Source organism: Danio aesculapii, chromosome 15 (genome assembly GCF_903798145.1).
Source record: "Danio aesculapii chromosome 15, fDanAes4.1, whole genome shotgun sequence".
In the NCBI taxonomy this organism is placed as follows: Eukaryota; Metazoa; Chordata; class Actinopteri; order Cypriniformes; family Danionidae; genus Danio; species Danio aesculapii.
The window spans coordinates 31,467,863-31,482,127 of NC_079449.1; the positions used below are offsets into that span (position 1 = coordinate 31,467,863).

The following is a 14,265-nucleotide window of genomic DNA, read 5'->3' on the forward strand; positions in this document are numbered from 1 at the left end:
ACAATATGGCGGCGTCCTAAGACATGCAGCCGTAAAGTTAGCCCGTTATTTATTTCTGCGACGTATGAAATTAAATCTTTGTCTGGTTATTGTAATACATTTATTTACAAGACTGTGTTGATGGAGAGACTACACGAGATGCTGTTTTCATCGGTGTTGTCGGGTTTGGTGTGTTCTGCAGTCGGCGCTGAGATGTCAGGTGGGTTTATTTTGCAAAGCAATTGATAACAGCATAAAATTTATTACATTAAACAACTTATCATAGCAAACAGTGCTGTTATGCACAAAATGGTGTCCACGAGCACAGTTTGGTGCATTATAAAAATCTTGCGGTCGGGCTCTGTCTTAAAATCTACTGAGCTCCCTACCCAGTCTGCGCTCTTGGACAACGTACGCACATTCCGAGTTTTGGGTTTTACTAAAACGCGGCAATAATGATAGACAAGCTGGTTTTATATTCGCACATTCGTTCAGTAACTTGTGACACGCTCACTACATTGTTTACTGTGGTACGTTGAAAATTCAGTCTGAAGTAGCATGAAAGTATGACTTCAAAGCACTATTTATTTGACTGTGAACAATGTTGTAGCCTACTTTGATATTGAGCAAAAGTTGGTTTTGTATTCGCATATTCGTTCAGTGACAACTTGTGACACGCTCCCTATGTTGTTTACCATGATACTTTGAATATTAGCTCTCAAATCACATGTAAATATGACTTCAAAACAACATAAGCACTATTTATTTGTGTGAACAATGTTGTAGCCTACATTGATAATCAATGGCTGCTAATATGATTTCACTATGTAAAATTTGCAAAGAATACTTCTATTTAACGAGCGTGTGAATATAAAACCAACCTTACCTCAATATTTATAAGAGTTCTGCGGTTGGGCTCTCTTTAAAAATTACTAAGCACCCTAACTAGACTGCATTCTTGGACAACAAACGCACCATGTTTCGGGTTTTACAAAAATGCAGGATCGGTTTGAGACTCAACATTTATTCAGTATTGAGTGTCTTTTCCATTAATAATTAATGTCACATATTGTTTATTTACATCTTTTCCTACAGGTCAAGTGTTGCGAGCTCTTTGTAAACTGTTTAATATGCATTCGCAGGTGTTTTGAACGACGTGTGGGATTACACTGAGAGTTACCTGCAGGCTCTGTGGCAGAACCGGTTATATGTGTACACGACAGCTGCTGTTCTCATAGGAGTCTGGTTTACTGTGAACATGCTTTTCAAAAAGGTAACGGTAATTAAGTGTGCTTACTCTTAAGAAGAGAATATGGTTTCAAGATCCCGAGGTTACATTGAGGACTTATAATGTAAACTGACGTGACATGTATGTGCAAGAAACCGATTAATCGAAATCGAATCACAATCGTGATTTGAAACATTGTGATTAGCTAATCCCAAGAGGCGATTATATATAAAATATATATTATTTAACTTCCCCTGTTTAGAGCAAACGCATGACTGCTGTCTGTGTGTGATAGTCTTACTAGCCAATTGAGTGAGCACAATTTCGTTCTGCCCAATCAGAATTGCGCAACCGAACTATGTGGAATGCCCACAATAAAAAAACAAACAAACAGGAAAGCGCGAAAGAGTGGAATGATGGCATCTGCTGCTTCAAAAGCATTAATAGACTAATTAATATCAAACAAAAAAAGGCCTGTCAGTAATGTGGGAATATCTTGGTTTTAAAATCACAGGCACCAAACAAAACCAGGTCATTTGTAATTGATGTCGCAGAATTGTTGCCGCGGCATGAGGAAATACAACAACCATCACCTAAAAAAGCACCACAGGCGACTATATGAGGAGCGTCTTGCTAAAAGCAGGGGCGGAGATTTAGCATGGACGGTCTCCACCAATATCCACCAACTATTGAAATGTCAATATTAACCCAGACTCGAAAGGGTTAAATCTCGTCTCTCCTCTAGTCGCACCGCCCCTAAACACATATGAACACTGTGATTGGCTGTGCCTTTCCCTGGTATTATGTGAGAGGCTGTAGCTGCGTTCAGATATAACAGTGCAAGAGAATTTCCCTCGCAAGAATAAGGTGTGTGAGATGGGACACACATGGGTGAGGATGGCGGCAGCAAAAAAAGGTGGACATAAAGATCTTTTTTCAGCGAAAAGTGTAAGTCACATAAACCCCAAGTTCACTACTGAATCAGTCAATCATGATAATGCCGTTAATGCTCGTGTTTTCCCCCCGCTTTCACCTGCTTTCTTTTGTTTGCGCGAACACAATTACTTTTTATTAGTCGTGCTGTTTCTCGATTCTAAGATCACATTTCCACGCATATTGGGTCATCCTTATAGTCGAATCCTGCTTTTAAGAAAACCACAATTTAAAAATTATTTTCAACCAGCCAAAGTGGCTAGTGTGAGGGTCTGTCTAACCCACCATAGCTGAAATCTACCCGCATTTGGCGGGTGTTAATGTCAAGCCCTGATAATCACACTTTTTGATGTACCAAAAAATATTTCCTACCATTTTGTCTAATTTCTTACCATACTATTTTACTGTTTTATATGTTTATTCAGAAATGTGTAAGTTTTATATTACAGTTTTATAAAAGTAATGAAAATTTATAATAAACAAAAATGAAAAGATACTTATTTTTAAAATCCACATTTACTGTCATCTATCATGCCTACAGGCAAATTACAAACTGGCCAGAACATTCAACTTTACTCAGTCAGAATTTAGCCATTTGAATAATAAAAATTAAAACATAATAATAATCCAACTTTTGGTCTTTAGAACACCCCATGGCTACGGGCCTGATTATTTAATTTAACTTAATAAATTGTATGAAGAGAGGATTAATTAATAATATATTTTAATAGCAGTTTATATAGTATATATATATATATATATATATATATATATATATATATATATATATATATATATATATATATATATATATATATTTATATTTATATTTATATTCTTGAGGGGTGAGGGCTGGGGGTTGTTTGATTCACCCGTCCCTACGCCCTTGGTAAAAAGTCAACTTAAAGTACCGCCAGTGACAATCAATCTAGTAGCAAGTAACAGCAAAGTACAATTTTAGAGTTATTTGCTAATATAAGTTAATATCTTTTAAGTTCTTTTTTTAACACTCTCTGCAGTATAGCAGTAAGAAGCTAAAATACGGATTATTGAGCTGAAGCTTGACTACAAAATGAAATCACAAATCAAATTACAATGGCAATGTCTGTCAAAATAATCGCAATTAGATATTTTCCTCAAATCGCACAGCCATATTGCTAAGCCATACTTGCATGCTATTTCAGACTGAATATTCAGTGTAGCATGGTAAACAATATAGGGAGCGTTTCATAGGTTGTCATTGTTCAAAAATAAACCAATGTGAATATAAAACCACCTTCACCTCTGTAAAGCAGGCTAGGCGGAATAACGCTATTTACTGATGTTTGTTGTTAAACTAAATAAAAATCTACATTATCGATGCTGTAAAAGGTCCTTTATGAAACTGAAAATAGTCACATCAAGCTTTCACCGGAAGGTTTCATTGGCTGAACAACACTTCTGTGCATATAGCCCATTCATAAAACAACACAATCTACATCAGCTTTGCGTGACTAAAACTTACATTGCATGACTTAAAAGCTTACATTACCTCTCTAAAAGAAATACTTCAGCCATGGTGTCATTCTTCCTTCAGCGTGCAAAACTAAATCCAATATTGATTCAGGATTTTAAAAGGTTTGGATTCAGCATTTGTTTTTACCACTGTCACTCTCTCGTGTGCACATCTGTCTGCATAAACGGGTGTGCAGATGTACAAATATACATTTGTTGACAGACTGTTTGAGCTACTTATCAGAATTATGGGAACTATCGGCCAGACAAATTTTTAACTGGATGAACTTTTTTAGTCTTATGCCTTACCCAGTATATAAAAATACATATAAATACATTTAGATCATTTACTTTAATCATCACTATTGGAATGTGAAGAGATTTTTCAACCAGTACAACAAAAAATGTTTCTGAAGACAATCACCTACTGCACCTTTAAATCATTGATGTCTGCTGTCTTCATTAGTTTCCCAAACACAGATTTCTTTACAATTTAAAACAGCATTTTTGGATATCTTTTCTGCTGGAGATATAGTTGTCCCAAACAAACAAACAAACAAACAAATAAACAAACAAACAAACAAACAAACAAACAAACAAAAAAGTAAAAAAAGTAAAAAAAAAAATCTTGCATATACTATAATAACGGTATATATATATATATATATATATATATATATATATATATATATATATATATATATATATATATATATATATATAGCAAAACAATGTTGGCGGTCTTAAAAGCTAGACTTTTCAACTTGTATGTGTATTTATGACATTGTATATGTCTCTCACTCCAGACACCACAGCCTCTGTGCATGTAATAATATTTCTTGCACAAATACAGTATTTCTGGTTTGACTGTATTTGCTTTTGGCTCTCGCTGTGCTAATAGCAGTTGACTTGCATTGCATGAATCACAAAGAACCACAATTTTGTAAAACATTTTGATTTATGTTCTACTGAAGAAAAAATCAGCTTTTTTAGGTTGAACTAATGTATTGGTTAGATTTAGCCTTTTAGTTGCAGGTAAATGCTCTAATTAATAGTATTTTTCTTTAATAGAAAAAAATGGTCCACCCTGTAAATCCTCCGGCAAGTAAATCTGTGAAGAAGCAGGAACCAGCACCTGAAACCAAAAAAGTCATCCATGTTTCTGGGGTCAAAATCTTCTATGGATCACAGACAGGAACAGCAAAGGTTTGAATACATAAACACACAATGAGATTTAGTGTTTTAAGAGGATTCTACATTTAAATTATATTTATACTGTGCAGTAGTGCTGTTCGATATATTGTTTCAGAATTGACATCGCAATGCTCACATCTGCAATATTCACATCACAGGATCTTCAATGTCAAGTAGGGATTATTGTTGACCAGGAGCCACAATTTGGAACAAATATAATCCAGTAGTTAAGTCGTGACGTATGGACTACTGTTTCCAGCTCCAAGCCACTACTTTATGACAACGTTTAATTATGGAAATATATATATATATATTACAATTGTGATTATCGAATGTATTACAGTGCTTTGTAAATGTTTATTATTACTGCTTGTTGAGCCTCCACATACAATTTTATAGAGTGCTTGGACCCTGAAGCCACTTCATATAATGTCACTCTTAACAAGTGGATTGTTGATTAATTATAAAGTTTGACCATTCTGGAATTAAGGTTCTTTTTCTGTTGAGCATATCAAGCATATGTGAGTTTAAAGCATTAAGGCACAAGAAACAATGATTTTTGTAGCTTTAACAAAGATTAATTACATTTAATTTATATAATGACATTTCGAAGCATTCCACTACAAAATCAGCCCAGCCATTCTGAAATACTTTCATCACAAATAGTTCATAATCCATCTTGTTAAATATTTCATATCACCATTGTTGTGAATTTCTTAAGTCTGGCTCAAGGCACCAAACTATTGTGAAATTCTAAGTCGAGCCCAAAAAACCAGGGAGAACTTTCAGTTGTCTTCAAAGCAGAATCCTTTAATGAGAAGAACTCAGCGTGGCTGTGGTGTCATCGAAAGAAACTCTCAACTGTACAGCAGGCACTAAGTTTTTATACATTTTACAGACAGTGATTCATAGGGGTGGAGACAAACCTAAATAAAGCATGCAAATGAAGTGTTGTTGTCGGTAGGGTAAATTGCCTTTCCAGCCCCGATCTCATCAGCATATAAGTACCTATTCACGAAAGTACCAATTCACGATGCATTTTAGCATTAAAACCGTGTGCGAATGATGTTCTGGAGACAGAAACCGTCCAACGTTGACCGGCTTGAGAAGACAATAAACAGCACGGTGCTGTGAAACTGACAATTTGCATTACTTTGGAGACAGTCAGGGCTCAGGAAACCAAGACATTTTAAGGTCTGTCACACCCTAAAAACAACTTTTCAGTTATATATAGATTATATAAATCTATATTCCCACACCATAAAAATGGCAGAGAAACTATATGTTGCCATTAAATGCCATTAACGTTTTTTTTTACTGTGCAGACAACATTTTGTCCCTTAGCACAACAGCAACCCTAAACAAAATTTTTAGTAAACAAACGTTTAAATAACTTAAAAAAAAAAAATTCCATTACCATTCAGCAAAAGGCATGTTTATCTGAAAATGAAAAAGAAAGGAGTAATTAAACCGGACACATTTTGTTAATTAAGAATCTTTTTCAAAACCCAGTTTTGTCTTTTACCCATGTCATTTTTTTTTACAATTTTGATTTTAGGGGTTTGCAAAAGAACTTGCTGAAGACGTCATTGCTCAGGGGATCCAGTGTGAGGTTATTGATATGAAAGATTTTGACCCGGAAGACAGATTGGCAGAGGAGGTGAGTAAATGTGTTCTATTGTACTATTTCTGTGCCTAAAATGTGCTTTTGGCCTTATTACTGCATTTCAGAGATGGTGACTGCATTTTTCTTTATATACGTTTTGTGCTGCAGTAGCTTAGGGATAGGAATGGATTATTTGAACTTCAGGAGGTGTCATGCTTAAAAAAAAATCTGTTTAAGAGTTTTTAATGCCATAAGAATTATGAGCGCCTTCTAATCTTTCAATTACCACTTAACAGTTACAGGAAATATAGATCTTCTGGCTGGCAGTTAATCGCAGTGATTCTGTACAATGTATTACAGAGAAAAGTAATTGAATTTTTCACTTTCGCAGTTTTATTGCTGTTATGAAGCGGACAGGAGACAGAGGTAAGGAAACGTTAGGGTGTTTATTAAATGACAACAAGGAGCACATGAAGGATAGCCAGGAGGATCAGGAGTGATGTTGGGGTCTTTTCCTCCGTGGCTGGGTAGCAGGAATACACGAGGATGGACAGCACACACCAGATACAGCTGACAGAGGATGACACAGACTTGGAAGGACTGGAAGACAGGACGATTCGGGTGGACCAGGAAGACTAGGAGGAATACAAAGAGAACAGGTAAGTAAAGCGTTTGTTTTAGCTGAGGATGACTACGCTGAGTGGTCGCTCAGTTGTCCGCTTTCGTCGAGACGAGCCCGGACAATGAGCGACTGGAGTGCTGTGCTTTTATCTGGTGCTCGTGAATGTGATGCAGCTGTGTGCTCATTAGAAGTCAGGTGATGGTGATCTTCGTGAGTGGGGATCGTGAGAGCCTGACCAATCCGTGACAGTACCCCCCTCCCCAGGGCCCGCTCCTGAGGGCCGACACCTCCGACGCCGTGGTGGTCTCCCTCTGCCTCTAGGCGCTGGGAACTCAGGGTGGCTCTCATGAAACTCCCCCATGAGACTAGGATCGAGAATATCAGCTCTGGGAACCCATGTCCTTTCTTCGGGGCCGTACCCTTCCCAGTCCACCAGGTACTCCAACTGGCCACCACGACGTCGGGAACGCAAGATCTCCTTCACTGCGTAGACGGCTCCTTCTTCTAGGAGCAGTGGAGGAGGGGGTTCCTCTTCGTGGTCAGGCTCTGTGGAGGGAAGAACAGGATCGTGATAGGGTTTCAGGAGTGATACGTGGAATGTAGGGTGAATACGGTAGTGAGAGGGTAATTGTAGTTTGTAGGTGACGGGGTTAACCTGTTCCACGATGGTGAAGGGACCAACAAATCGGGGACTTAACTTGCGAGAGGGCAGTCGCATGCGTATGTCCCGGGTGGATAGCCACACCTTTTGTCCGGGTGTGTATCTGGGTTCTTCAGACCTTCTTCTATCGGCGGTTACCTTGCTTCGACGGACTGCCCTCTGCAGATGTTGATGAGCCTCGTCCCAGACTCTCTCGCTCTCCCGGAACCAGTGATCCACTGCGGGGACATCAGATGGTTCGCCATCCCAGGGAAAGAGCGGTGGTTGGAAGCCCAGGACGCACTGGAATGGCGTGAGTCCGGTGGAGGGTTGCCGCAGTGAATTTTGGGCATATTCTGCCCAGCCCAAATACTGGCTCCAGGAGCTCTGATGACCACTGCAGAAGGTCCTCAGGAACCGTCCCACCTCCTGAATCTTCCTCTCTGTCTGCCCGTTGGTTTGGGGATGATATCCAGAAGAGAGGCTGACGGCCACACCTAGGAGCTTGAAGAAGGCTTTCCATAGACGTGAGATGAACTGTGGACCTCTGTCCGACACAATATCTTCTGGAATACCAAATGACCTGAAGACTTGATTAAAGATATTGTCGGCTGTTTCAAAGGCTGTGGGAAGACCTTTCAGAGGGATTAGTTTGACAAACTTTGAGAATCTATCTACGATGACTAGAATACAGGTATTACCTTCTGACGAGGGGAGGTCAGTGATAAAGTCCACTCCTAGGTGTGACCAGGGACGGTTCGGAATCGGCAAGGGATGGAGCTTTCCAGCGGGTAGATGACGTGGGCTCTTGGATTGGGCACAGTCCTTACAGCCCTGAACATATTGCCTCACATCCCTTGCCATGTTTGGCCACCAGAATCGTTGGGATACTAGCGAGAGAGTATTGTTGATCCCTGGATGTCCAGTGCCTAGCGAGGTATGTAAGGAGTGGATCAGATCTACCCGGTGTTCAGGTGGTATGAACTGCCGATGAGGAGGGCATCCCGGCGGAGCAGGGGCTTCCGGAGTGGCAACGACTGGAGGAGCGTTCCAGGTGATCGGACAAATGGAGATGTGTTCGGGAAGAATCTTCGTTGGGAGTTCTTCATGATCGTGATGCTCGTGTAAACGAGAGAGAGCGTCTGCTCTTAGATTCTTGGGTCCTGGACGATAGGAAATGGAGAAATCAAAACGTGAGAAGAAAAGTGACCATCTGGCTTGACGTGGACATAGTCTCTTGGCCTCTTTGATATATTGGAGGTTTTTGTGATCTGTGATCACCTGGAACGGATGTTTGGCTCCCTCCAACCAGTGACGCCACTCCTCCAAGGCTAGCTTGATTGCTAGAAGCTCCCTGTCTCCTATGCTGTAATTCTGCTCCGCCGGGCTCAACTTCCGAGAGAAATAGGCACAGGGATGCAGTCGGGGCGGTGTATCATGATGTTGGGATAATACTGCCCCGACGCCGGTGGTGGATGCGTCCCCTTCCACCACGAAAGGAAGATTTGGGTCAGGATGAGTCAGGAGTGGGGCCCTTGTGAACTCCTTCTTAAGAAGGCGGAAGGCTGCGGCTGCTTCTTTGGTCCACTCCAGTCCTTTGGGTTTACCCTTGAGGAGATTAGTGAGAGGTGATGTAATCCTGCTGTAGTCCTTGATAAACCGTCTATAAAAGTTAGCAAACCCAAGAAACCTCTGGAGCTCCTTAATGGAAGTGGGTTCTGACCAGGATAGAACAGCCTCAATTTTCTTCCCATCCATACGTATACCGGTTTGGTCAATGATGTATCCCAAGAAATGAATCGACTTCTGGTGGAATGAGCATTTCTCCGCTTTGAGGTAGAGGTGATGTTCTCTCAATGTGTGTAGGACCTCCGCAACGTGTTGGCGATGTTCGGCCTCACTCCGGGAGTAAATGAGGATGTCATCTATGTACACTATTACAAAGTGGTGAAGAAACTCCCGGAGGACTTCATGAATGAAGTTTTGGAATACGGAGGGGGCGTTGACCAGACCGTAAGGCATGACCTCATATTCATAGTGGCCAGTAGGGGTCACGAATGCTGTCTTCCATTGGTCCCCCTCACGTATTCTTATCAGATTATACGCGCTGCGGAGGTCCAATTTAGTGAAGACTTTAGCTTCTCGGAGCTGTTCCAAAGCGGCTGGTACCAGAGGAAGGGGATATCGGTATTTTACTGTACCGTTATTTAGGACCCTGTAGTCGATGCATGGACGCAGCCCTCCGTCCTTCTTGGCCACAAAGAAGAAGCTTGAGGCGGCTGGTGATTTTGAGTGACGTATGTACCCCTGACTCAGAGCCTCCCTTATGTAATCTTCCATTGCCTGATTCTCTGGAAGCGAGAGCGGGTAGATCCTACCTCTTGGCAACTGGGCATCTGGAACTAGGTCGATCGCGCAGTCCCATGGCCGATGCGGCGGTAGCTGGGAAGCTCTCTTGGGGCAGAAGACATCATGAAAGGAGCTGTACTCCTTAGGAATGTGGATAGACTGCTTCTCAGGAGGACTCTCGACCGATGTTGTAAACAAAGAAATGGGGTTCCGACCTTGAAGAGGGAGATTTGGAAAACAGGTAGGTGTACATCCAGATCCCCATTTCTTTATCTCTCCTGTGCCCCAAGAGATGATGGGATCGTGCTTCACCAGCCACGGGCGCCCTAGAATGATGTCCATATTTGCACCCTCCAGAACCAGAAATTGAATCCTCTCTTGATGTAACAACCCCACTTGAAGAAGGATGTCTTCGCATTGTCGATGGATACGGGTCGAAGATCGAGTGCACTGGGTTATCGGTTGTATCTGGTATATATGCGAGGACGCCTCAGTACGTAGGTGGAGTTGACGACAGAGGGATTGGGAGATGAAGTTCCCTGCTGACCCGGAGTCGATGAGGGCTGTGACAAGGAGAGAAATAGAGGCAGTAGTTATTTGTACGGTGGTAGTAAGTGGTTTACATTGTTCAATATTCGTACTGAATACACTCACTGAAGTCCGAATGGGACGAAGGGGACACTCCATACGGGTGTGTCCACTGACACCGCAGTATAGACACAGACCCCGGGTCAGCCTCCTCTGTCGTTCCGCTGATGTCAGTCTTCCAGACTCTATTATCATGGGTTCTGGTTCTGGAGAGGCTGTTGACTCAGGCGATTGGAGGAGTGCAGACGAGGGGGTGATGGTGTCCTGTTGATAGGAACGGAGACGATCGGAACATCGGAGAGAATGTTGGATGAATCTCTCCAGACCCATAGTATCATCTAATGTGGCCAGCTGGATTCGGAGAGTGGGTTCCAAGCCGAGCCGGTACGTGGTCAACAACGATCTCTCATTCCATCCACTTGCAGCTGCTAGAGTGCGAAACCGGAGAGCATATTCCTGTGTAGATAGAGTACCTTGCTTTAGATGATACAGCTGCTCTCCAGCGGCTACTTCCCCATCAGAACGTCCAAACACCTCTTTGAAATACTCCGTGAAGGTAGTGATGGAATTCATGACCGGCCCGGCTTGGTTCCAGATCGTCTCAGCCCATTTAAGTGCAGGCCCAGAGAGTAGTGATACGATGTAGGCGATCTTTGACTTATCTGTGGGATATAGAGAAGGTTGCATTTCGAATATGAGGGAACATTGTAACAGAAAACCATTGCACTCCCCCGCTCCGCCTGAGTAGGGCGCTGGTCGGGCCATGGGACTGGAAGGAAGGGCCGAAGAAGAAACTGTGGAGGCGGAAGTGCTCGGTGCTGGTGGTGCGTTGGAAAGTGGAGCTGGTGGCTGTAGAATCCGCTTCAACTGGTCCACCAGCTCTTGAAAGTGATCGGGGGTGCTCATGTTGTCGTCGTTATTGGTCCGGGCTTCTGTTATGAAGCGGACAGGAGACAGAGGTAAGGAAACGTTAGGGTGTTTATTAAATGACAACAAGGAGCACATGAAGGATAGCCAGGAGGATCAGGAGTGATGTTGGGGTCTTTTCCTCCGTGGCTGGGTAGCAGGAATACACGAGGATGGACAGCACACACCAGATACAGCTGACAGAGGATGACACAGACTTGGAAGGACTGGAAGACAGGACGATTCGGGTGGACCAGGAAGACTAGGAGGAATACAAAGAGAACAGGTAAGTAAAGCGTTTGTTTTAGCTGAGGATGACTACGCTGAGTGGTCGCTCAGTTGTCCGCTTTCGTCGAGACGAGCCCGGACAATGAGCGACTGGAGTGCTGTGCTTTTATCTGGTGCTCGTGAATGTGATGCAGCTGTGTGCTCATTAGAAGTCAGGTGATGGTGATCTTCGTGAGTGGGGATCGTGAGAGCCTGACCAATCCGTGACAATTGCCACATTTGCCTGAAAAAGACAGAACACAGTAACTACACTGACACCCAATTCTGAAAACACTAAAAACACTCTTTCCTGACTTGTGGACTCTCAATTTCATAACATTTGAACTTTTTTCAATCTAATAATCTAAAAGGAAATCCCTTCTAACCAAATTGATGTTCCAATGACTTCACACATTCCTCAATTTACACAGTACTGTCTAGCAAGCTTGTTGTGTCCTCTACTTTGTATGCCAATATGCTTCTCATTTCTGACTATTATCACCTGTTGCTCAATATAGTAAGCTGATATTTGGGTCTGTATTACCTTGACACAGTTATATGTTTATATGTATTCGGTTTTTACATTTGAAGTTTTATTTTGTAATTTCCCCTTCATTTAGTAAGTTTAGTATGTTATGAATACATGATTTATTTATATCTTAGTATAATTTCAGTTATATCCAGCTGAAATATTGGAAATACTGTTTCGCGTGGGTTTCCCCCGGGTGCTCCGGTTTCCCCCACAAGTCTAAAGACATGCAGTACAGGTGAATTGGGTAAGCTAAAATTGTCCGTAGTGTATGTGTGTGAATGAAAATGTATGGGTGTTTCCCAGTGATGGGTTGCAGCTGTAAGGGCATCTACTGCGTAAAACATATGCTGGATAAGTTGGCGCCCCAGATTAATAAAGGGACTAAGCCTAAAAGAAAATGAATGAATGAACACATCAGTCTAATTAAAGCGTTAACTTCTACTGTCTTTATAAGTTTCAAAAGCATAATTACAACTAAAAATCTTTGGATATACAGTAAACCACTGTACAGTTTGGGTCCAGAGGATGTTTGGATGTTGGTGCATATGTAATCAGTAGTTTTTGATGTGGAGGGTCTGCTGAAGATACTGTTGCCCTAAAAAACTGAATAAAATTGTCGTAAAACACGTAAAAAACCCTTACATATACAGTAGAAATGGTATAACAGTAAATGTTAGCGGTTTTAAAAACTTGACTTTTCCACACCACGATACACCTTGAAACTGGTGATCGACCCATGCCTAATGCCTTGTCATCTGGCTGACGTAAAATGCATATTTATGTTTTATTTCAGTTACTTATTCTATGTTTTTTGCAAAGTGTAGTAATAGCCCAGTTTATATGCAGGTTTGCTGTGTTTTAAACCAGTGTTTCCCAACCCTGTGCCTGGAGGCACACCAACAGTTCATGTTTTGGATGTCTCCCTCATCTGACCCATTAACTTCAGGTTTTGGAGTCTCTTCCAATGTTTTGATGAGTTGTTTCAGGTGTGTTCGATTAGCCAGAGAATGAAAATGTGTACTGTTGGTGTGCCTTCAGGAACAGGGTTGGGAAACTCTGTTTTAAAAATTAACAGCAAATTGGATTTATCACAAAATCTGTCAGGATAAGTCATGGATTTAAATCATATTTTGCCTTAAATACTGTATTTTCTGTAAATAAACTTGTTTTAAGTTTAAAAAATTGCTAATTTTATAAGATTTGATATAATTGTTTTCTATAGCCTGCAATAATAGAAGGAAAACTTTTATCCATTACGTAATGCTAAAAGTAAATGCTCATTCTTTCAAAAAGAATTGTAATGTCAGCCATTGTAGCAAAGCAAGAGACACCAATGGTTTTTCATGTTTAGATTTGATCTGTGTATTGTACTAAGATATATATATATATTCTGTATTCAGCCCATTTCAAAAATATAAAAGACATGATCATAACTGTAATCACACCAAAAAAAGTGCTTTTTTTAAATTAAAGGTGCTGTATGTAAGTTTTTGACTCTTCTAAAGCATAAAAATATAACGTAAACATTAGGTGAGCAGGATACATTGTAACCCGGTGTCCTGACAACATGCTACATGATGAGATTTGCAGTGATAATTTGGCTGTTTGCACCAGACGAAACATTTACAGAAATTTAAATACAGTCATTCAGAAATACAGAATATTCACTCATTCATGAAATGGTAAGGTTTATAATCGAATTACTACATATTAAGCTTTAATTACAAATAATTACTTTAACATTATTAGATGTACATGTTGAATCACTGTGTTGGTTTTGAGTCATAGTTTTAAAGTGTAATTTCAAACCGTTTATTTTATTTTCAAGATCTGAAGTGAAACTATCTGCTGCTGCTTTCAGTAGTATGGCAATAAATGTCATGTAAAATGGCATTAACCTCACATTATTAACATTTAACATTAAAAG

General features: G+C 40.8%; 1 protein-coding gene across 2 annotated transcripts in view; it reads left to right on the plus strand.

The window, feature by feature from the left end:
* The window catches only part of tyw1 (tRNA-yW synthesizing protein 1 homolog (S. cerevisiae)), a 124,036-nt gene continuing 109,771 nt past the window's right edge, over window positions 1–14,265 (plus strand). For both annotated transcript variants that reach the window (XM_056473438.1, XM_056473439.1), the window contains exons 1-4: window positions 1–199; window positions 1,122–1,252; window positions 4,706–4,840; window positions 6,387–6,488. In XM_056473438.1, the coding sequence (XP_056329413.1) occupies window positions 121–199; window positions 1,122–1,252; window positions 4,706–4,840; window positions 6,387–6,488 (447 nt within the window). In that variant the 5' untranslated portion in view covers window positions 1–120. The remainder of the gene's footprint in view (window positions 200–1,121; window positions 1,253–4,705; window positions 4,841–6,386; window positions 6,489–14,265) is intronic.